Below are 18,492 nucleotides of genomic sequence, written 5' to 3' on the forward strand. Positions count from 1 at the left end.
AGAAATGCAGTTGTTGACCAGAATTAGCATCCTTGTACTTGCACTACACGGCTATCCTGCCCCGCCCAACATTTTCGCATATAAATAAATTAATTAACTAAATTGGGGTGACCAATCACATGCATGCATGTATGTATATATATACAGATCTGACGGTTGATATAGTTTGATTGTTGGCACCCCTCTGTGACGATGCATACATCTCAGCCGTGGGACTTTTGACTTTGTTATCAGTGTAGGACCCTATCAATAATGACAAAATGACCAAGACCAAATAGAAGAGACAGAGAGACGGTTTCATTGGAATATGAAGCAACTATATATAAATTGTTGACGTCAAAAGTCCAGCGTCATGTATACCTAGGCCATCTCGTTTCTCTCCTACCTAGCTGTTTCCTCTGCCATTCCCAGAACCTTCATTTTTATATTACTTTATTCTACCAACCCATCAATATTTTGCTCATCATTCTTTGTTTACAAACCTTTGTAGATATATAAAGCCATGTCATATGTGACATCCCTAACCCTCAAGAATACTTCATCGATCTCTCTCTCTCTCTCTGTCTCTCTCTGATTCTTTGGAACTGAGAAAATGGCCGCCAAACGGTTCTTTAATGATGCAGAATCCGACCAAGATCAGCCAAACGAAAAACGGAAGAGACCTAGACCTTCTTTTGCTTCGTATGTCTAACTACAACTTCTTCTTCTTCTTTCGTTTTGATATTCTTTTTATATCTTTGATTTCCTTCAACTGTTTGATTTCTAACTACTTGTTATAATTGCATATGCTTATTCGTTTGACAGTGTGATTGGAGAAGTGGTTCTGGTGAACTCCATGCAAAGCCTTTTCTCATCCTTGGAGCCTTTGCTTAGAAGAGTGGTACGTCATATATATGCAAAGCCTTTTCTCTATTTAACTAATTATATGAGCTTAATTAATCATATCGATCTTTTTGCTTATTTAATTTTGATCTGTTTTATTAGGTAAGTGAAGAGGTTGACCACTGTCTAAGACGGTGCTCACTCCGCTCAATGACAAGGTCGCCTTCAATGAGAATCCAAGCTCTTGAGCCATCCAGCGTGGAACTAGTCTTTGCTAAGAAGCTCTCCCTCCCAATCTTCACCGCAAGCAAGATATTAGATGAAGACAACAACCCAATCCAAATCCAGATCGTGGACAAGACCAATAACACTAATGGTGCCCAAATGGTGCCAATAGCTAGCGATCTACCCAACCCAATCAAAGTGGAGATTGTTGTTCTTGACGGGGACTTCCCCACCGGAGGCCGTGACGATTGGACGACTGAAGAATTTGAGAACAACATATTGAGGGAGAGAACTGGGAAGCGGCCGTTGCTCACTGGGGACGTAAATGTGACTGTGAGAGATGGGCTTACTACAATTGGGGAGATTGAGTTCACAGATAATTCCAGCTGGATTAGGAGCAGAAAATTTAGGCTTGGTGCAAGAGTGGCTCCAGGCACAAGCGCCTATCAGGGCTCAAGGATCCGTGAGGCCATCACCGATGCTTTCGTTGTTAAAGATCATCGTGGAGAATGTAAGTATACATGTCTCATTCAGTGTTTAAAATTGAATTAGATTTCATATTTACATCGTAAGTACTAAACGAGCCCATATATTAGGGTATATCTTCATACATTTATGCTTCTCACTATGCATTTTTTATTTTATTTTAAATTATTTTTCATGGACGTGACCTTACCAACCCACTTGACTTGGTAGTTTTATGAAGTCAACCATCACAAACACAATACAATGCAATATTGTATCAAAAGATCATGTTTACACGGCGAGTCGAACAGTCTGCGACCTCTAGAGCAATGGGACCACGGCCGTTTCTTTAAGTTCATGCATGTTGCCAAAGTGGCAAAAAAACTAGTGAACATTATTTGAGTCAACAAACAACCTAGAGCTCGGCATCTGCTATTTCATTACTTTTTCATATGGTCAGAATTCAATCACGTATTTCTTTGTTCAATAATTGCACTTTCTTGTACGCGTTAGGCCTGTCTTCATCTTCATGACTTGGGTCAATGGTAGCCTTTATGCTTTCTTTTTCTTTCTCTGACATGCTTTATGCCCTTTAAACAAGTTAATGACCAAGTTGAATGGGAAGAGGGTTTGATTTGTCTTTTCTTGTTTGTAATTCTCGAAGTGCAAAACTCTTCTACATGTCATGGCTTGGAGTTACGTGCCTAGCTGCATAAAAATATCTATATGTGAGTTATGTAAGTAAGAAATTAATCTAACCAAATCCCAAATTTTGATGTCGAAGTGTACAAGAAGCATCATCCGCCAATGTTGGAAGATGAAGTTTGGCGCCTGGAGAAGATTGGGAAAGATGGAGCTTTTCACAAGAAGCTAGCCAAGGAGAACATTCACACAGTACAAGACTTCTTGAAGTTGTTTGTGGTTGACCGGTCAAAGCTAAGAAAGGTACCCTACAAATATTACCTAAAACTTTATTTTTATGCATTTTCTTACCTTCATGCTTGTTACAAATAATTGGCTAACATCAACTTGTTTGCAACGGCAGATTTTAGGCGTTGGAATGTCAGAGAAAATGTGGGAGGTAACAGTAAAGCATGCCAATACCTGTGTTATGGGCAACAAAATGTTTATTTATCGTGGTGTTCATTTTGCACTTTTCTTGAATCCGATATGTCAAGTGTTGAGGGCTATGGTTAATGGGCAAGTTTTCTCTATTCGGGACCTAAGCAACATCAATAGGGTATGCACAATCTTCTTCTTTTCTTCTTTAGCAATAATCCTATTTAGGTTGTGTTATTCGTTTGCTAAACTATACGTGGTGTTTAAATTTGCAGACATATATTGAGAATTTGGTGAGAGAAGCCTACGCAAATTGGAATTCATTGGAAATGGTCGAGACTGCCTTATTGACACAAGGTATATTATTATAATTAGTTTTCAATTTCAGTGGTATCTCAACTTACACCGCGTTTGAAGTAGTAATTGAACTTTTTTATGAGTCAATTTGATTCTCCAACTCCTTAAATGGTGCCAATTGAGTTTTTCCGTCACATTCCTCCAATTCAAAATTTAATTTGGGACATACCCTTGATTTAATAGGTGATCAAGTAGTGGAGCAGTATCCCAACCCTCATGCTGAGGCAATGTCAAGATCAGCATTCGATCAGAATGGACACCTGGGCCTAGCAGCAGCGGATCATCATCACTCAAAATCTGTCAATGTGGGTTACCTGCTATCAAGCAATAGTGCAAGCTCCAACTTTGAGTGCAGTACTGGTAGTGATAACTGGAATATAAATTCACCATATATATTCAACCCATTTGTGGAAAGCAGCATCATCAAGTGTAGCATCTCCGACTCATCTTCAGATGGCGATTTACTTTAGCATCTCAACCCCTTCCATTACCAAACCAGAGGGGTTGGTTCTATCTGCATTTACCTTTTTTTTGCTTATGTAAATATGTATTATGAAACTAATTCTGATTCTCTATTTCTATTTCATGTGATGATATCATGTTTATAAACAAAACTTGTCTTTAAAACAAAAAATGAAAAAGAAAATCATAAACAAAACAATGTCCTTTTGTGAATTTTTACTATAAAGTGATGATAAAATCAGCAACATTTTTTTATTTTTTTATTTTTTTGGTGTTAAAAAAATAATATTCTAAATTACTCAAATATACGGGCAAGGATATTGAATTTGAGTACAAAGGAACATGTCGCCTTAAGGGTTGTTTGTGTACCTAATGTCATCACATACAACAGAAACAAAATTACAACACCATTTACAATTTTTTGTAATCACTTATCATGGGTTTCGCTCTTGATCATTTAATTGGATGAAACAAAATATATCATTCCCTTAATCATTTTAAAATGTTTAAATATACCATATTTTAAACCACATTTTAATTTTTATATATATATATATATTATTGACCTAAAAGACCAAATCCACAAGCCACTTACTTGCATAACCCAACCTAACCCAAACTACCAAGAGTATAAAGACCTCCAAGAAATAATGGATTGTGTAGTAATATATGCCCAAAAAAAAAAAAAAAAAAATCAAATCGGCCTAGGCGCCCGCCTAGGCGGCCTGGGCGGGTCTGGTCCTTTTTTCTTTATAATTTGTTTCCCTGACTTTCAAGAATACACGTTGCCTCCTCTGAGCCGTCGCCTCATTCTCTCTCTCTCTCAGACCACCACCACCAGGCTTCCACCAGCGACGACCACCACCAGGCCGCGACCCTCGTAAAGAATTTGGATTGTCCTCTTCGGCCGAAACAAGTTCATTATAATTATATATACATTGTTTGCTATGTCTCATATATACATTGAGGAACATGTTTGCATTCATTTTTTGCAGATCCAGAGTTTATCGAAACAGCAAGGGGAAATCAACTGCATTTGTAAGTACTTGAGGCTTTTGAAGTGATTTCCCACTACTGCTGTCAAACATTGCGGATTAGCTTTCTTTTAGCTCCTTCATTTTAGGACCTACCTGATTGGAACAATGAGATTGTCTGTGTTCATGAGCTTATTTCAGTGGCATAATTCTTGAAGGAGGGATTCATTCATATGTTAAAGACATGTAGAGAAGCATTTTGTATTTGATATGGCACATAGGAGTTTAGGACATGACATGCTTTTGCTCATGCTTTCAAATTTTTTCTGTGTTTATTTTTGAAAGCAATCTGTATTCTGTGTGCTTGGTTGTAGTTGTGGTGGTTGAAGAAACATATATAGCCCATTTCAAGGACTACGCTTGATGCATTCGCTGTGTAAATATTTGGTTGCAGTCTTGGTGGTTGGGTTAAAGGATTGGATGCATTCTGTAAAAATCTACTAACATGGCCCATAAAGAGTGGCAGTATTCCCCTTCTGATAAATATTTGTGGCATATATATATTTTTATCAGAGGATCGATGATTCGGGTCTAAGGGTGTTCTAATAATTTGTTTTCCTGTGTGTGCAGTCTTGCAAACGATGATCCTATTGATGTTGCCAGAATTATTTCATGCATTTTGGAGTTACGTGCCTAGCTGCATACAAATTTTATTCTACTGCATGTATCTGTGAGTCTTGTTAGAAACTAATCCAAGTAGCAAGCAAGCAAGCAACCAAATCCCAGATTTTTGATGGGAAGTGTACAAGAAGCATCATCCACCCATGTTGGAAGATGAAGTTAGGCGCCTGAAGAAGATTGGGAAAGATGGAGCTTTTCACAAGAAGCTAGCCTCGGAGAACATTAACACGGTACAAGACTTTTTGAAGTTGTTTGTGGTTAACCGGTCAAAGCTAAGAAGGGTACAAATATATAAAACTTAATGCATTTTCCTACATTCATGCTTATTCCAAATAATTGGCTAACAGTAACTTTTTTCAATAATATTTTAAACCACCAGATTTTAGGAGTTGGAATGTCAGAGAAAATGTGGGAGGTAACAGTAAAGCATGCCAGAACCTGCGTTATGGGCAACAAAATGTTCGTTCATCATGGTGCTCATTTTGAGCTTTTTTTGATTCCGATATGTGAAGGGCTATCGACAAGTTTTCTTTTCTTCTTTAGCAATAATCCTATTTAGGTTGTGTTATTCATTTGCTAAACTATATGTGGTGTTGAAATTTGCAGACACAGATTGAGAATTTGGTGAGGGAAGCCTATGCAAACTGGAATTCCTCGGAAATGGTCGACGCAATCTTGAATGAGACTGCCTTATTAACACAAGGTATGTTATAATTGGTTTTTAAGTTATATGAACTTATATCGAGTTTCAATTGGACTTTGAAATTTTTTATGAGTCAATTTTGGTCCATCAACTCTCTTAGCGGTGTCAATTGAATTCTTCCATCACATTCCGCCAATTTGAAATTTAATTTGGGACATTGATTTAATAGGTGATTATGTAGTGGAGCAATATCCCAACCATCATACTGAGGCAATGTCAAGATCAGCATTCGATCAAAATGGACACCTGGGCCTAGCGGCAGCGGATAATCACCCTAAATCTGTGAATGTGGGTTACCTATCACCCTAAATCTGCTGAAGCACTAATTTACTTTTTTGGTTGCTTATGTAAAGTATAATGCACCAAATAACCCAACTCGAATATCAATCAGGTCGAGTTAGCTCTGTAGATTTTATGACCTGCGCATTCATCAATCTGGGCTACCTGGACAGTTAGTCTGTGTGGTAACCAAATGGGTAATCAGTCACCTCTTGCTTCACTGAATCCAACCCATCTGAAAATAATAATTAGCGCATTAATTTCGTCCATAATGTTTTGAACGGAGAAATGTCCATTGACCAAAATCACTCACACAAAGGACAAAGCTCACAGAAGAAAACTCACACTAACCAAAAAAAAAGGGGCAGTAGTTACTATATTTTGCGTGACTATTGGCCCTATTAGTTACGATTTTTAGTGATAAAAGCCAACAGTCACGATGCAGTTACAATTAGAATGTTTGTTACATATGCAAGCAAAACCATTGACCAGCCACCCACTGTCACCAAAATCAATTTGTTAACTCAAAAAACGTGACTATTGCCTTCTTTTCTTGTAGCGTCAACAGTGACTATTGCCTTCTTTTCTTGTAGCGTCGACAGCCATTCTTTCTCTCGCATTGTCGGGAAAATTCTAAGAAACACACCTTTGAAACTTCTATTCTGATTCTAGCTTATCATCTCGCCAACCCAATTCCATTCTCATTCTCCATGAGCTTTCTACGATTGACTATACCGAACCAGCTCATCATCATTCTGATTCTCCAATTCTAATTTTCTCCCTGAGCTTCTGCAGATGACCATGCCCACAGCCCACATCTTCCTAAGACTACCCATCCTCTTCATCATCTTCAACTTGATCACAAAGTTGATCCCCTCTGCTCTTTGCGATGACGCTGCTCAATACACAGAGTGCCGCAATACCTACGACTGCGGTTTGCTTAAAAACATAACCTACCCTTTCTGGGCCGCCAACAGTCGGCCCCAACACTGCGGGCGAGAAGGGTACGAACTCACCTGCCGAGATAATCAATACCCTGTTTTCAGAATTGAAGAACAAGATTTCCTTGTCTTGAACATTAGCCGGGAAGGTTACATAATCACAATTGCTCGCTTAGACCTCTGGGACAGACCTTGCACTAGCAGGCTCATCAACACCACTTTGGACTACGATCGTTTCGCTTACGTTCAAGCTGTTCGGAACCTGACTTTGTTCTATGGCTGCGTCCCTCACAATCAGTCAATCGCAAATAACTTTACTTGCAAAATAGAGGGTACCCAAAACGATCTTGCGTTCTATATAGACGACTCTATCTCGAGGGTTAATCCTCTTCAGAATGAGACCTTGTGCCTCCGCAATATCAGAGTCCCCATAATGTGGACTGGTGTTGATCCTCTGCTTGAGAATTACACGATGGACGTACTGGAACAAGTTTTGAAGCAAGGCTTCAGGGTTGAGTACAACGCCGACTGGAAGCTCTGTGGGCCATGCATGCTCTCTAATGGAAACTGCGGATCCAACATCACCACTGACTCTTTTCTCTGCTTTTGCGGGGACCAAACTTATGAGGAAACCTGTCCAAGTTCTGGAGGTACGCATGTCAATTCCTTCTTATTTTTCCCGGTTCATAATTTTCCTGGTTTAACCTTTTTTAGTTTGTAGTTTCCATTAATTAGTCAGAATCTGGAGATACCACGTCAGATTACGAACTTTTAATTAGAAATGGGATGGCTGAATAAGTTGTAATTAACCCCCCATAGAAGAAATGATTAGTTAAGTAATTCTAATTACAGAGAACTAAAACATATGATCCTTTTGGCTGTGACTCCCAAGTGAAATGTGCAACTGCCATTCTCTTTGCTCTGCTTTAGCCTCTACTGGTCCTCATCAACAAGTTTTGTTATCTTTGCTCTGTTTTTATTTCATCTTGAGTTTGTTGGTTAATTAGAGCCTTTTCCTATTCCATTTCCATCTGAATTCAGATATTAGTTGCATATAAACCCTCCCTGAGTGAACATAGACACCAGAAGTGATGCTATTTGACTGGTTACCCTTCCCTGTTGATAAAATAAAAATAAAATAAGGACAACCCATGAGGAAACCTGTCCAATTTTCAGTGGTATGCATATCATCTTTCATTACTTCGATTTGTGTGCAACACATCTTTTATTAGTCGAATCGAATTGCCGCAAGGTTATGACTTATGAGTCGCCTTAATGGGGTGCATATTTCTTCCCCCACTTCGTCTTTGTCTTTGTCTTTGTTTGTATTTATTTATTTATTTTTTTCAGAAGCTTTGTCCCGTTAGATTTCTACTTGAAGCAAATATAAATTAAAAAAGCAAAATATTTGGTAGCCAGGTTAATATTCAAAGAATTCTGCTTGTTTGATTGCTTTTGCAGACAATTCGGGGATCTGGAAAAGAAAGGTTATCGTCGGTAATATCTCAACAACCCATTTTTTTATTTATTTCTTCCCAACTAGATTATTATATTCCCTCCTGATCCAACTATTAATCGCAACCTCTTTATGTCTCCCAATGTCCCCAGTTGTTTGCACAGCTGCTATTGTCTTTGTATACCGACGCTGCAACAGAAAGCAATTTCTTCCATCATCTCTTTTTTCCCTATTGCTTTTAAGAATACATCAAACTTATTCGCCATTAATGATGCCTAAAATGTGTCGCTGTTCTGCTGACAGGTGCTGCTGCTGCAGGAAGTGGGATCTTACTATGTGTTATCGTTTGCTGTATTAAAAGTAGGAAGCAAACTTTCATGAGGACAAAGAGCCATCAAGATCTTGAGGCCTTCATTCAGAACAATGGACCTCTAGCAGTAAAAAGATACAAATTTTCGGATATCAGAAAAATGACCAACTCATTTAGAGATAAACTGGGTCGAGGGGGTTATGGTGATGTGTAAAAGGTAAGCTACGGGATGGTTGTCTTGTGGCTGTGAAGGTTCTTAATGCATCCAAAGGGAATGGAGAAGACTTCATAAACGAGGTTGCAAGCATTAGTAGAACTTCCCATGTTAATGTTGTCACTCTGTTGGGGTATTGCTTTGAAGGTCAGAAAAAAGCTCTCATATATGAGTTCATGCCCAATGGATCGCTTGAGAAGTTCATCTGCAAAGAAAATTCTTTGGAAACCACTCCACACTTGGAACTGGAAAAACTATTTGAAATTGCTATTGGGATAGCTCGAGGGCTCGAGTACTTGCACCGTGGATGCAACACACGAATTTTGCATTTTGACATAAAACCACATAATATCCTTTTGGATGACAACTTTTGCCCAAAGATTTCTGACTTTGGGCTTTCTAAACTTTGCCCGAAGAAGGAGAGTATTATGTCGATGTTGGATGCAAGAGGGACAATAGGGTACATAGCTCCAGAAGTGTTCTGTAGAAACTTTGGAGGAGTCTCTGTTAAGTCTGATGTCTATAGTTATGGAATGATGATTCTGGAGGTGGCTGGAGGAAGAAAGAACAGCGATGTTCAAGTGAGCCATACCACTGATGCTTTTTTTCCGGATTGGATTTATAAGCATCTAGAGCAGGGCAGCAATTTAGGATTGCCCAATCCTATGACCCAAGAGGAAAATGAACTTGCAAGGAAGATGATTTTGGTGGGGTTGTGGTGCATACAGACAAAGCCACCAGATAGGCCATCCATGAGTAAAGTGATTGAAATGCTGGAAGGAAGCAATGAAGCCTTGCAAATACCACCAAAGCCCGTCCTAACTTCTCCTATAAGAACACCAGCAGAATCAGAATCTTCCACCTTCTCACTTATATGTTAATATCTTTTCTTACTTGGTGTACATCTTTTGGATGAATCAGTTCCTAGTCAATTTTAAAGTCATTCTAATAAGATTTTCCCTTTCGCATTTTTCTTTTTGGTCATAGCTCGATCTTGTTTTGTACTTCGTTGCTCATGTGAGAGGTAAAGCACTAATTTACCTTTCCTGAAAGCACTATTTTGAATATAGAACTTACGATAAACTACGGATTTGCAATCTGCATTTTCTAAACATTGGATTGAAAATTAATCTGCAGGATATTTGAACTGAGGTGTAGAACAATTGGGACTCCAGTGATTAGGTTTCAGTTTTGTCTATGTGTTGATCCCAACTTGGTTCTAAAATTACTGTCACTGCTTACTAGATGCAGCAAACAGCCGAATGCCAATTGGAGTTCAGCTCAGATGTTATCATATTATCCATCATCAACATGTCAATGTAGTTTGTTTTGCAGTTCTGTTTCAGTCAGCTTTGATTTCTGGAATTGTATGATTTGAGGAAATTTGTCTTTACTAGATGACTCGCTAATAGACAATGCATTTAACGAATAAAACAATTAAATTGTTAAAAATATTAGCTGTGAAAGAAAACAGATAAACCATGTAGCCTAACTGCAATATACATGGGACCTTAGCATACCTCTGTCGGCTCTCACATAATATCTACAACTCATTCAACAAAATCACAAGTTTTGTAGATGAATAAGGAAATGAAAGCCATGACATTTGGCGCATGGTAAACTTAGAAAATTGACAAGGAAAAACTTTAACCGCTACCATTCGGTGTTGTAGAGCTGCTAATCCAATTTAATGTCAGAGTATCTGGGGGAGGAGGCAGTGGACCACTCTTTAACAACACAACATCATCAGCTGAAATATCAATCTCCTCTGCCTTTTCTTTATCAAAATCCTTACTCTGTATCCGCTTTAGCTCATCTAGCACATCAGGCATGGAAGGTCTCACCTCCTTGTCATTTTGCAGGCACCGAAATGCTAATTCTGCCACTGCAATTATCATTTTTCTTATTCTGTAGTCTGATTCAAACCCTAGGCATGTGTCTACTAGCTCATGCAATGCATGCTTTTGAATCTTGTTGATAGCCATGTTCGACAAATTGATCTCATGTCGATGCCTTGTGATATCAACAGCAGGCAGGGATGATATGAGCTCAATCATGACCACCCCAAAGCTATAGACATCACTCTTGCTAGTAAGCTGGTAGCATTGGTTATACTCAGGATCAACATAACCTGGAGTTCCTTGTGGAGCAGTTGATATGTGGGTGACATCTGTGGGGAAGAGGCGAGATAGTCCAAAGTCCGCTACTTTGACACAGAAGTTGTTGTCAAGGAGAATATTCGTCGTTTTCACGTCACGGTGGATAATATCAGATGCATGAAGATATGACAATGCACTTGCAGTTTCTATGGCAATGTTCATTCGAGTAAGCCATGGCAGTGCACCAGGTTTTGCTTTTTCACCATGAAGATGCTCAGCAAGAGTTCCATTAGGAATGTATTCATATACAAGGAGGAGTTCACGGCTGTGGCGAGAGGTGCAACCATAGAGCAAGACAAGATTTTGGTGGCGCAGGCGAGCTAAAATCTCAATTTCATTCATGAACTGCTCAACTCTCTTGCAATTGTTTTCATATAGACGCTTGACTGCAACGGCTCTCCCATCACGGACATTTCCTGTATAAGAAATTTACAAATTAAGAACAAGAAGTTTCATAAAATGCTTAACAAAAATGAGTGATTTTAAGGATAAAAGGGTGTAAGCTGTTACCATGATACACTGTGCCAAAGCCTCCATCACCGAGTTCTTTGGCTGAATCAAAATAATTAGTTGCTTCTTCAAGTTCCCTATATGTGAACAAATGCACTCCAAGGTAGGTACTTCCCTTCTCCATATCATCCATGGAAGTTTGTTTAGAAAAGATGCTTCGAGATACAAAGGATGATGGAGCATATTGTTTTCTGTTGCGGCGTTGGTATACAAAGAAAACAACAGACATTATAAGTACAGTAGCAGCAGATGTGCAAACACCTGGGGACAAGGGAGAGATCAGAGATGGCAATTCATGAAAAGATGACGAGTGAATATAATCTAAATGGGAAATGTGGTAAAACATCAAACAACTCAAGGAAAGGAGGTTGCTGATATATTACCTATAACAACCTTTCTTTCCCAGTTCCACGAATTGCCTGCAAAAGCAATCAAAGAAGCAGAATTCTTAGAATATAAGTGATACAAACTTTAGGGGTAAAACCAAACATAACATCATAACATTTAATTAATCCAACTGATCTCGTTCGTTTTCTAAACCAGCTATTCATGCTGATGGATTATAAACCTTGCAAATACTACAGAAGAAACCTCCACAGCTGTTTTTTGAAAATTTCAAGAATTACTAATAGTGATGTTTCTACAGAAGTACCATGGTCACAGGTTTGGGAACGAGGACCGTCTCTGCAAAAACAGACAAATTCATTGTTTTTGAATCCACAGCGCCCGCTACTCTTCTCACAATTGCTGCAATTTTGTGCAGTCCAATTCAAAAGAAACCCCATCTTCAATATTTCTGTGTAGTTCATTCGCAACAAGGCCTCGACACCAACAGCCACATCAACAGGCAAATTCACCGGAGACTGGCATGAGTCAAATGAGTAGTTCGAGTCCTTCAGTACCTCCTCGTGAAAAGTAGCAAATGAATGATGGCTGGCATTGCTAGCACAGTCAATTGGATATGGATGTATGTACACTATAGGCTCTTCGTCGCAATTGTAGAAGAAGGAAAAATCAATTTGATCAGAACTATAACTGAAAGGTGTTCGATCAAGGCTAAAGTTGTGCAGAGGGAGTGGACATTTATCATGATACACAACAGCGTTGGCCAGCACGAATGAATGGTTCGAGTAGAAGATATCTTTAATGATATAATCATCGTCGGAAATACTAAGTACTGGATTTTCTCCATCGCAGGCGATCTTGAAGCTCGAGTAGCCACAGAAGGACTCTTGTCGATCAGAAAGCCAAAAGGGGTAGCTTATATTCGGACCATTTCCACATGTTTGAGGCTTGCAGGCCTCGTAGCTTTGGTCTAGAGAGGAAGTTTGCTTGGCTAAGGTTGTGAAGATGATGGTGATAATACATACATGGAAAGGTATTTTGCCTTTGAAGTGGCTTTGGAGGAGGAGATACATTTGGAGTGGATGATCAAGAAACAGAGAAGAAAGCATATGGTGAAATTAATGAGAGTTAGAAATGAACATATGGTGGAAAATTCTTGGTAGTAGGTGTCTGATTCTATGATTGGAGTTTGAAAAAGAGGAGACTTGACTAAACAAACCAATGGTTTAAGCAACAGGAAGGACTTTGAAAGCAAAAGGCTCTAAAAATAGATTTTGAACATGTTACTTGTTGTATGGCTTGGCTGGAGGGTTTCATGTAATAGTTATAGAAATGCATCCTCCATGCCATGGGAAACGTATAACTAGTGGATTATTTCGTGGCAAAGGAGCAACACCGTCCACAAACGATGTCAGCTTGTGGTGGGAAGTTACCCACACAGGACCATAAGAGAGAATCATACAAAATAAGACATCGTTTTCAAAGTTTAGTGGCTTTTTCGTATAAAATTCGGCAAATGCTGGAAATTTCAAAACCAAATACAACAATTTAGACAGAAAATGTTTTCCTAGTCAAAGAGAAAAATAGAAGCGCCACTAATTATTCAGCGATATTTAGTGTAATTTTGGCATACCATCTGCTGCTGACCTTTCATTTTTTTTAAAAAGGAATGGGATTTAGAAAAATCAGTACTAAATACCCGAATAAAAAAGAAAGAGGAGAACCAAAATTCGGTGAATTTCTAAAGGAATGAGTGATGCAGCACTAGAGACTTCGGTGGACGACTTTGCTTTGAGAGTTGTGGTTGGTTGAACCGAAAGTGTAGACAGAGACTTTGTTTGGGCTTAAAAGTAACGCGGAGAAAAAATATTGATCCAAGATGATGGAGATGTGCACTTAATCGAAGACTTATACTGGATTTCATTTTCACCTGGCAACATGACTAGTAGTATAATATTGGCAAACTAATTATGTTCTAGAATAATTCGTGATTCAATGTGATCAAATCAAACCCATAATAAATTATCATATACTCAACTCAAATTCCTATCTTGACCAACAAAAATTAGTTAGTTAGATTTTTTAATATTACAAACGTTATTGGAGATAAGGGATTCGAACACAAGACCTCAAGTGCAGAAGGTGGAGAAATTGTATGCGGACTTACGATTAAGGGGCAAGGTTGGCGTGCAGTGCAGTGTGAACCATTTGAAATCAACAGACGCCTTATTGAATTCCATGATTCTCTAGTGGACCGTTGACCTGGTCAATGCATACGTGGCATTTACCAACTACTGGGCATACGTGGCATTTACCAACAACTGGTCGCAGACCTTATGGGTTGTCCTTATTTTATTTTTATTTTATCAACAGGGAAGGGTAACCAGTCAAATAGCATCACTTCTGGTGTCTATGTTCACCCAGGGAGGGTTTATATGTGAATTCGGGTGGAAATGGAATAGGAAAAGGCTCTAATTAACCAACAAACTCAAGATGAAATAAAAACAGAGCAAAGATAACAAAACTTGTTGATGAGGTAGTGGCTAAAGCAGAGCAAAGAGAATGGCAGTTGCACATTTCACTTGGGAGTCACAGAGAAAAGGATCATATGTTTTAGTTCTCTGTAATTATAATTACTTAACTAATCATTTCTTCTGTGGGGGGTTAATTACAACTTATTCAGCCATCCCATTTCTAATTAAAAGTTCGTAATCTGAAGTGGTATCTCCAAATTCTGACCAATTAATGGAAACTCCAAACTAATAAAGGTTAAACCAGGAAAATTATGAACCGGGAAAAATAAGAAGGAATTGACATGCGTACCTCCAGAAGGACAGGTTTTCTCATAAGGATGGTCCTCGCAAAAGCAGAGAAAAGAGTCAGTGGTGATGTTGGATCCGCAGGTTCCATTAGAGAGCATGCATGGCCCACAGAGCTTCCAGTCGGCGTTGTACTCAACCCTGAAGCCTTGCTTCAAAACTTGTTCCAGTACGTCCATCGTGTAATTCTCAAGCAGAGGATCAATATCCGTCCACATTATGGGGACTCTGATATTGTGGAGGCACAAGGTCTCATTCTGAAGAGGATTAAGCCTCGAGATAGAGTCGTCTATATAGAACGCAAGATCGTTTTGGGTACCCTCTATTTTGCAAGTAAAGTTATTTGGGATTGACTGATTGTGAAGGACGCAGCCATAGAACAAAGTCAGGTTCCGAACAGCTTGAACGTAAGCGAAATGATCGTAGTCCAAAGTGGTGTTGATGAGCCTGCTCGTGCAAGGACTGTCCCAGAGGTCTACGCGAGCAATTGTGATGGTGTAACCTTCCCGGCTAATGTTCAAGACAAGGAAATCTTGTTCTTCAATTCTGATAACAGGGTATTCATTATCTCGGCAGGTGAGTTCGTACCCTTCTCGCCCGCAGTGGTGGGGCCGACCGTTGGCTGCCCAGAAAGGGTAGGTTATGTTTTTAAGCAAACCGCAGTCGTAGGTATTGCGGCACTCTGTGTATTGAGCATCGTCATCGCAAAGAGCAGAGGGGATCAACGCTGTGATCAAATTGAAGGTGATGAAGAGGATGGGTAGTCTTAGGAAGATGTGGGCTGTGGGCATGGTCATCTGCAGAAGCTCAGGGAGAAAATTAATTGGAGATGGAGAATTAATAGCAGTTTGATGAGAAGTAAATGATGTTCATACCACCTTATCACGTTCAGAAAACATGAAGCAGATGGAAAGCATGTTATGCAATAGTATTTCAAACGGCAGACTATTATCTATTTTGAGGATCAAAGAAAGTGGGTGGGTTTCTTGGTGACAGATTATATAGAGACTGAGGGAACGACGGCTTATTATTGACTTGACTTCTATGCGTTTGCCTAAGAAATTTCCATGGATTGACCAAACAAAATAAAATATTTCCATTCAATTGAAAAGGCAAGTCTATATAGATAAACAATCAAAGGATGACTTACCCACCAAAATAAAATAAAAAATAAAAAAATAAAAAAACTAAAATAAAGGCCATCCTAATCCCACATGTATCATATTTTATTGAACACCACAGAGCTACATTGAGAAGTATGATAAATTTTTCAGTGTGACACCGCACTGACGTTTGTTGTTATTAAGCAACTGGAGGATGTTGGAAATCACAGTCAACGCCAATCAAAGCTTGATTTGTGGATCGAATCTCAGTGAATAAATCAAACTGTAATTGCTGTAATTAGGTCCTAAAGTTTAGATGTTTGTCTGACAGTTTACCTCTTTTAGACTAGACGTACTCCTTTATAACCATGTATATGAGTTGTACAGACACACAAGAAAATACAGAGAAACCTTTCTCATTCTTTTCTCCATTATCAGTTTCTTTATGGTATCAGAGCACCATCCTGGTGCCTGATATTGCTCACTTTGCTTCCGCCAATATCATTGACCACCATGACTGAAACTTTATCAGAGAAGAAGTTGACAGAGGTTATGGATTTCAACGATCCCTATTATATTCACCCTTCAGATCACACTGGGCACGCTATCGTCACTCGACCTTTGGAGGGTGACAACTATGCGACGTGGAGTCGCGCCATGATAATGTCTCTGGAAGCTAAGAATAAGCTTGGCTTTGTCGATGGCACAATCAAAGCACCTTCAGCGAAGGATCCTAAATATGGAGCTTGGAGAAGATGCAATCAAATCGTGAAGTCGTGGATCCTCAATTCAATTAGCCCAACCTTAACCAATACGGTGATCTTTTCCGACACAGCCGCTGAAGTCTGGGCAGATCTCAATGAACGGTTCTCACAAGGGAATTTTTCTCGTATTTTTGAACTCAAACGAGGGATCGTTGAGCACCGTCAACAACAACAGTCCATAGCTGTCTACTATACAACGCTCAAATCCTTTTGGGACGAACTGGGATCGTACAACGATCCACCTTCATGTAACTGCGCAGGTTTGAAGCAGATTGCTGAAAGGGAAGAGCAGGAGCAGATCCTCCAATTCCTCATGGGGTTGAATGACACATATTCTGCCATTCGTGGACAAATCCTTTTGATGCAGCCACTTCCCAATATTAGAAAAATCTACTCACTCTTACTCCAAGAAGAAAAACAGAGGCAGCTTGCTGATGCTCGTGACGGCCCTATTCATGCCATGAACGTGAAGAAAAGCACAAAGAACACAGAGAATAGGCAACCTGCAAAATCACAAGACAACAAAGGGAAATCCTTGTATTGCACACACTGTGAAGGTGATACACACACAGTTGATCGCTGCTACTACATCATCGGCTTTCCTCCAGGGCACAAGTTCCATGGCAAAGCAGTCAAGCCACCAAACAGGAACAAACGCTTCACAGCCAATAATGCTCACGGCACGACCAAACCCACCACTGCAGAGAATGCACATCAGAACTTTCCTCAATTCACAGAGGAGGAGTACAATCAGATAAGGGCCTTACTCGGTAAAACCCAATTTTGTGGAAATGTAACAGGTAAACCCAATCCCAAATGTTATACAGCCTGGATTATTGATAGTGGTGCAAGTGATCATATATCCTCCTCCTCTCATCTTTTGCATCAAACACCTTACCATGACATTGTTGGTTTACCTAATGGCTCACACATAGATATCCAATCTGTTGGTTCAGTACAAGTTAGTCCAAATTTATTCATACAAAATGTCCTTCATGTACCTTCCTTTCAGGTCAATTTACTCTCAGTCAGTAAAATTACTCGTGATTTGAGTTGTATCGTCATTTTTCATCCTAACTTTTGTATATTACAGGACCTGAAAACGATGAAGGTGATTGGCCTGGGGAAGGAGCATAATGGTCTCTACTACCTGTCCAAAAACACAGCCATCAAGCCACCACCAGAAATTCGAGCCAACACCACCTCTACCATTCCAGATTTATGGCACTGCCGCCTAGGACACCCTTCTACTGCACCATTACAATTTTTATCCAAGATAGTTCCTAATATTTCTTTTCATCCTAATAAGCATTGTGAAATTTGCCCCATGGCAAAACAAACTAGATTGCCTTTCAATTTAAGTTCAATTTCATCACATGCGCCTTTTGATCTCATACATTGTGACATTTGGGGTCCCCATCGCACTCATTCACATTCCGGTGCTCGTTATTTTTTAACTATTGTAGATGATTTCTCACGCTACACTTGGATACATCTTATGACATTTAAATCGGAAACACAAGGACTACTAAAATCCTTCATCGCCTTTGTCAAAACACAATTCCAATGTAGTGTTAAACAAGTTAGGGCAGACAATGGAAGTGAGTTCATTTCAATGCGACCTTTTTTTAACGACATGGGTATTCTTTTTCAACATTCTTGCCCCGCAACACCACAACAAAACGGAGTCGTAGAGCGCAAACATCGTCATCTCTTAAATGTTGCTCGTGCTTTACGATTCCAAGCCCACCTACCACTTACTTTTTGGGGGGAAAGCATTCTTACTGCTGCCTACATCATAAACAGACTACCCACACCCGTTCTCTCCAAAAGCACACCATATG

General features: G+C 39.4%; 3 protein-coding genes and 1 pseudogene across 5 annotated transcripts; 3 read left to right on the top strand and 1 right to left on the bottom strand.

Annotated features, from left to right (window-relative positions):
* LOC18776919 (protein SAR DEFICIENT 1) lies at positions 382-3,602 on the top strand. Its single transcript, XM_007208776.2, has 7 exons — positions 382-681; positions 805-880; positions 985-1,558; positions 2,297-2,457; positions 2,558-2,752; positions 2,847-2,928; positions 3,112-3,602. Exons 1-7 carry the CDS (start codon positions 593-595, stop codon positions 3,396-3,398), a joined length of 1,464 nt encoding a protein of 487 aa, XP_007208838.2. The 5' UTR covers positions 382-592; the 3' UTR covers positions 3,399-3,602.
* On the top strand, positions 6,647-9,918 carry LOC18777629 (annotated as a pseudogene). Its single transcript, XR_002271550.1, has 3 exons — positions 6,647-7,618; positions 8,430-8,465; positions 8,728-9,918. The product of XR_002271550.1 is annotated as an LEAF RUST 10 DISEASE-RESISTANCE LOCUS RECEPTOR-LIKE PROTEIN KINASE-like 2.1 (transcript).
* LOC18777101 (LEAF RUST 10 DISEASE-RESISTANCE LOCUS RECEPTOR-LIKE PROTEIN KINASE-like 1.2) lies at positions 10,369-15,854 on the bottom strand. 2 transcript variants are annotated; one of them, XM_020564198.1, is made up of 4 exons: positions 14,786-15,854; positions 12,001-12,036; positions 11,618-11,878; positions 10,369-11,523 (listed from the first exon to the last, which is right to left on the bottom strand). In XM_020564198.1, exons 1-4 carry the CDS (start codon positions 15,576-15,578, stop codon positions 10,595-10,597), a joined length of 2,019 nt encoding a protein of 672 aa, XP_020419787.1. In that variant the 5' UTR covers positions 15,579-15,854; the 3' UTR covers positions 10,369-10,594. The 2 variants fall into 2 exon arrangements, with proteins under 2 accessions (XP_020419787.1, XP_020419786.1); XM_020564197.1 differs by lacking the exon at positions 14,786-15,854 and adding an exon at positions 12,270-13,340.
* On the top strand, positions 16,124-18,023 carry LOC109949212. Its single transcript, XM_020564199.1, has 2 exons — positions 16,124-17,448; positions 17,742-18,023. Exons 1-2 carry the CDS (start codon positions 16,398-16,400, stop codon positions 17,783-17,785), a joined length of 1,095 nt encoding a protein of 364 aa, XP_020419788.1. The 5' UTR covers positions 16,124-16,397; the 3' UTR covers positions 17,786-18,023.

The sequence above is a fragment of the Prunus persica genome, chromosome G5 (assembly GCF_000346465.2).
Source record: "Prunus persica cultivar Lovell chromosome G5, Prunus_persica_NCBIv2, whole genome shotgun sequence".
Classification (NCBI taxonomy): domain Eukaryota; kingdom Viridiplantae; phylum Streptophyta; class Magnoliopsida; order Rosales; family Rosaceae; genus Prunus; species Prunus persica.

Excerpts from the sequence above, each read along its gene's own strand:
- LOC18776919 (XM_007208776.2), top strand. The coding sequence starts at position 593 with ATGGCCGCCAAACGGTTCTTTAATGATGCAGAATCCGACCAAGATCAG. Across the intron at positions 2,458-2,557 it reads ACCGGTCAAAGCTAAGAAAG|ATTTTAGGCGTTGGAATGTC; the intron begins GTACCCTACAAA and ends TTGCAACGGCAG. Across the intron at positions 2,929-3,111 it reads GACTGCCTTATTGACACAAG|GTGATCAAGTAGTGGAGCAG; the intron begins GTATATTATTAT and ends TTGATTTAATAG.
- LOC18777101 (XM_020564197.1), bottom strand. The coding sequence starts at position 13,071 with ATGCTTTCTTCTCTGTTTCTTGATCATCCACTCCAAATGTATCTCCTC. Across the intron at positions 12,037-12,269 it reads TTCCCAAACCTGTGACCATG|GCAATTCGTGGAACTGGGAA; the intron begins GTACTTCTGTAG and ends TTGCTTTTGCAG. Across the intron at positions 11,524-11,617 it reads CTTTGGCACAGTGTATCATG|GAAATGTCCGTGATGGGAGA; the intron begins GTAACAGCTTAC and ends TTTCTTATACAG.
- LOC109949212 (XM_020564199.1), top strand. The coding sequence starts at position 16,398 with ATGACTGAAACTTTATCAGAGAAGAAGTTGACAGAGGTTATGGATTTC. Across the intron at positions 17,449-17,741 it reads ATTTTGTGGAAATGTAACAG|GACCTGAAAACGATGAAGGT; the intron begins GTAAACCCAATC and ends TGTATATTACAG.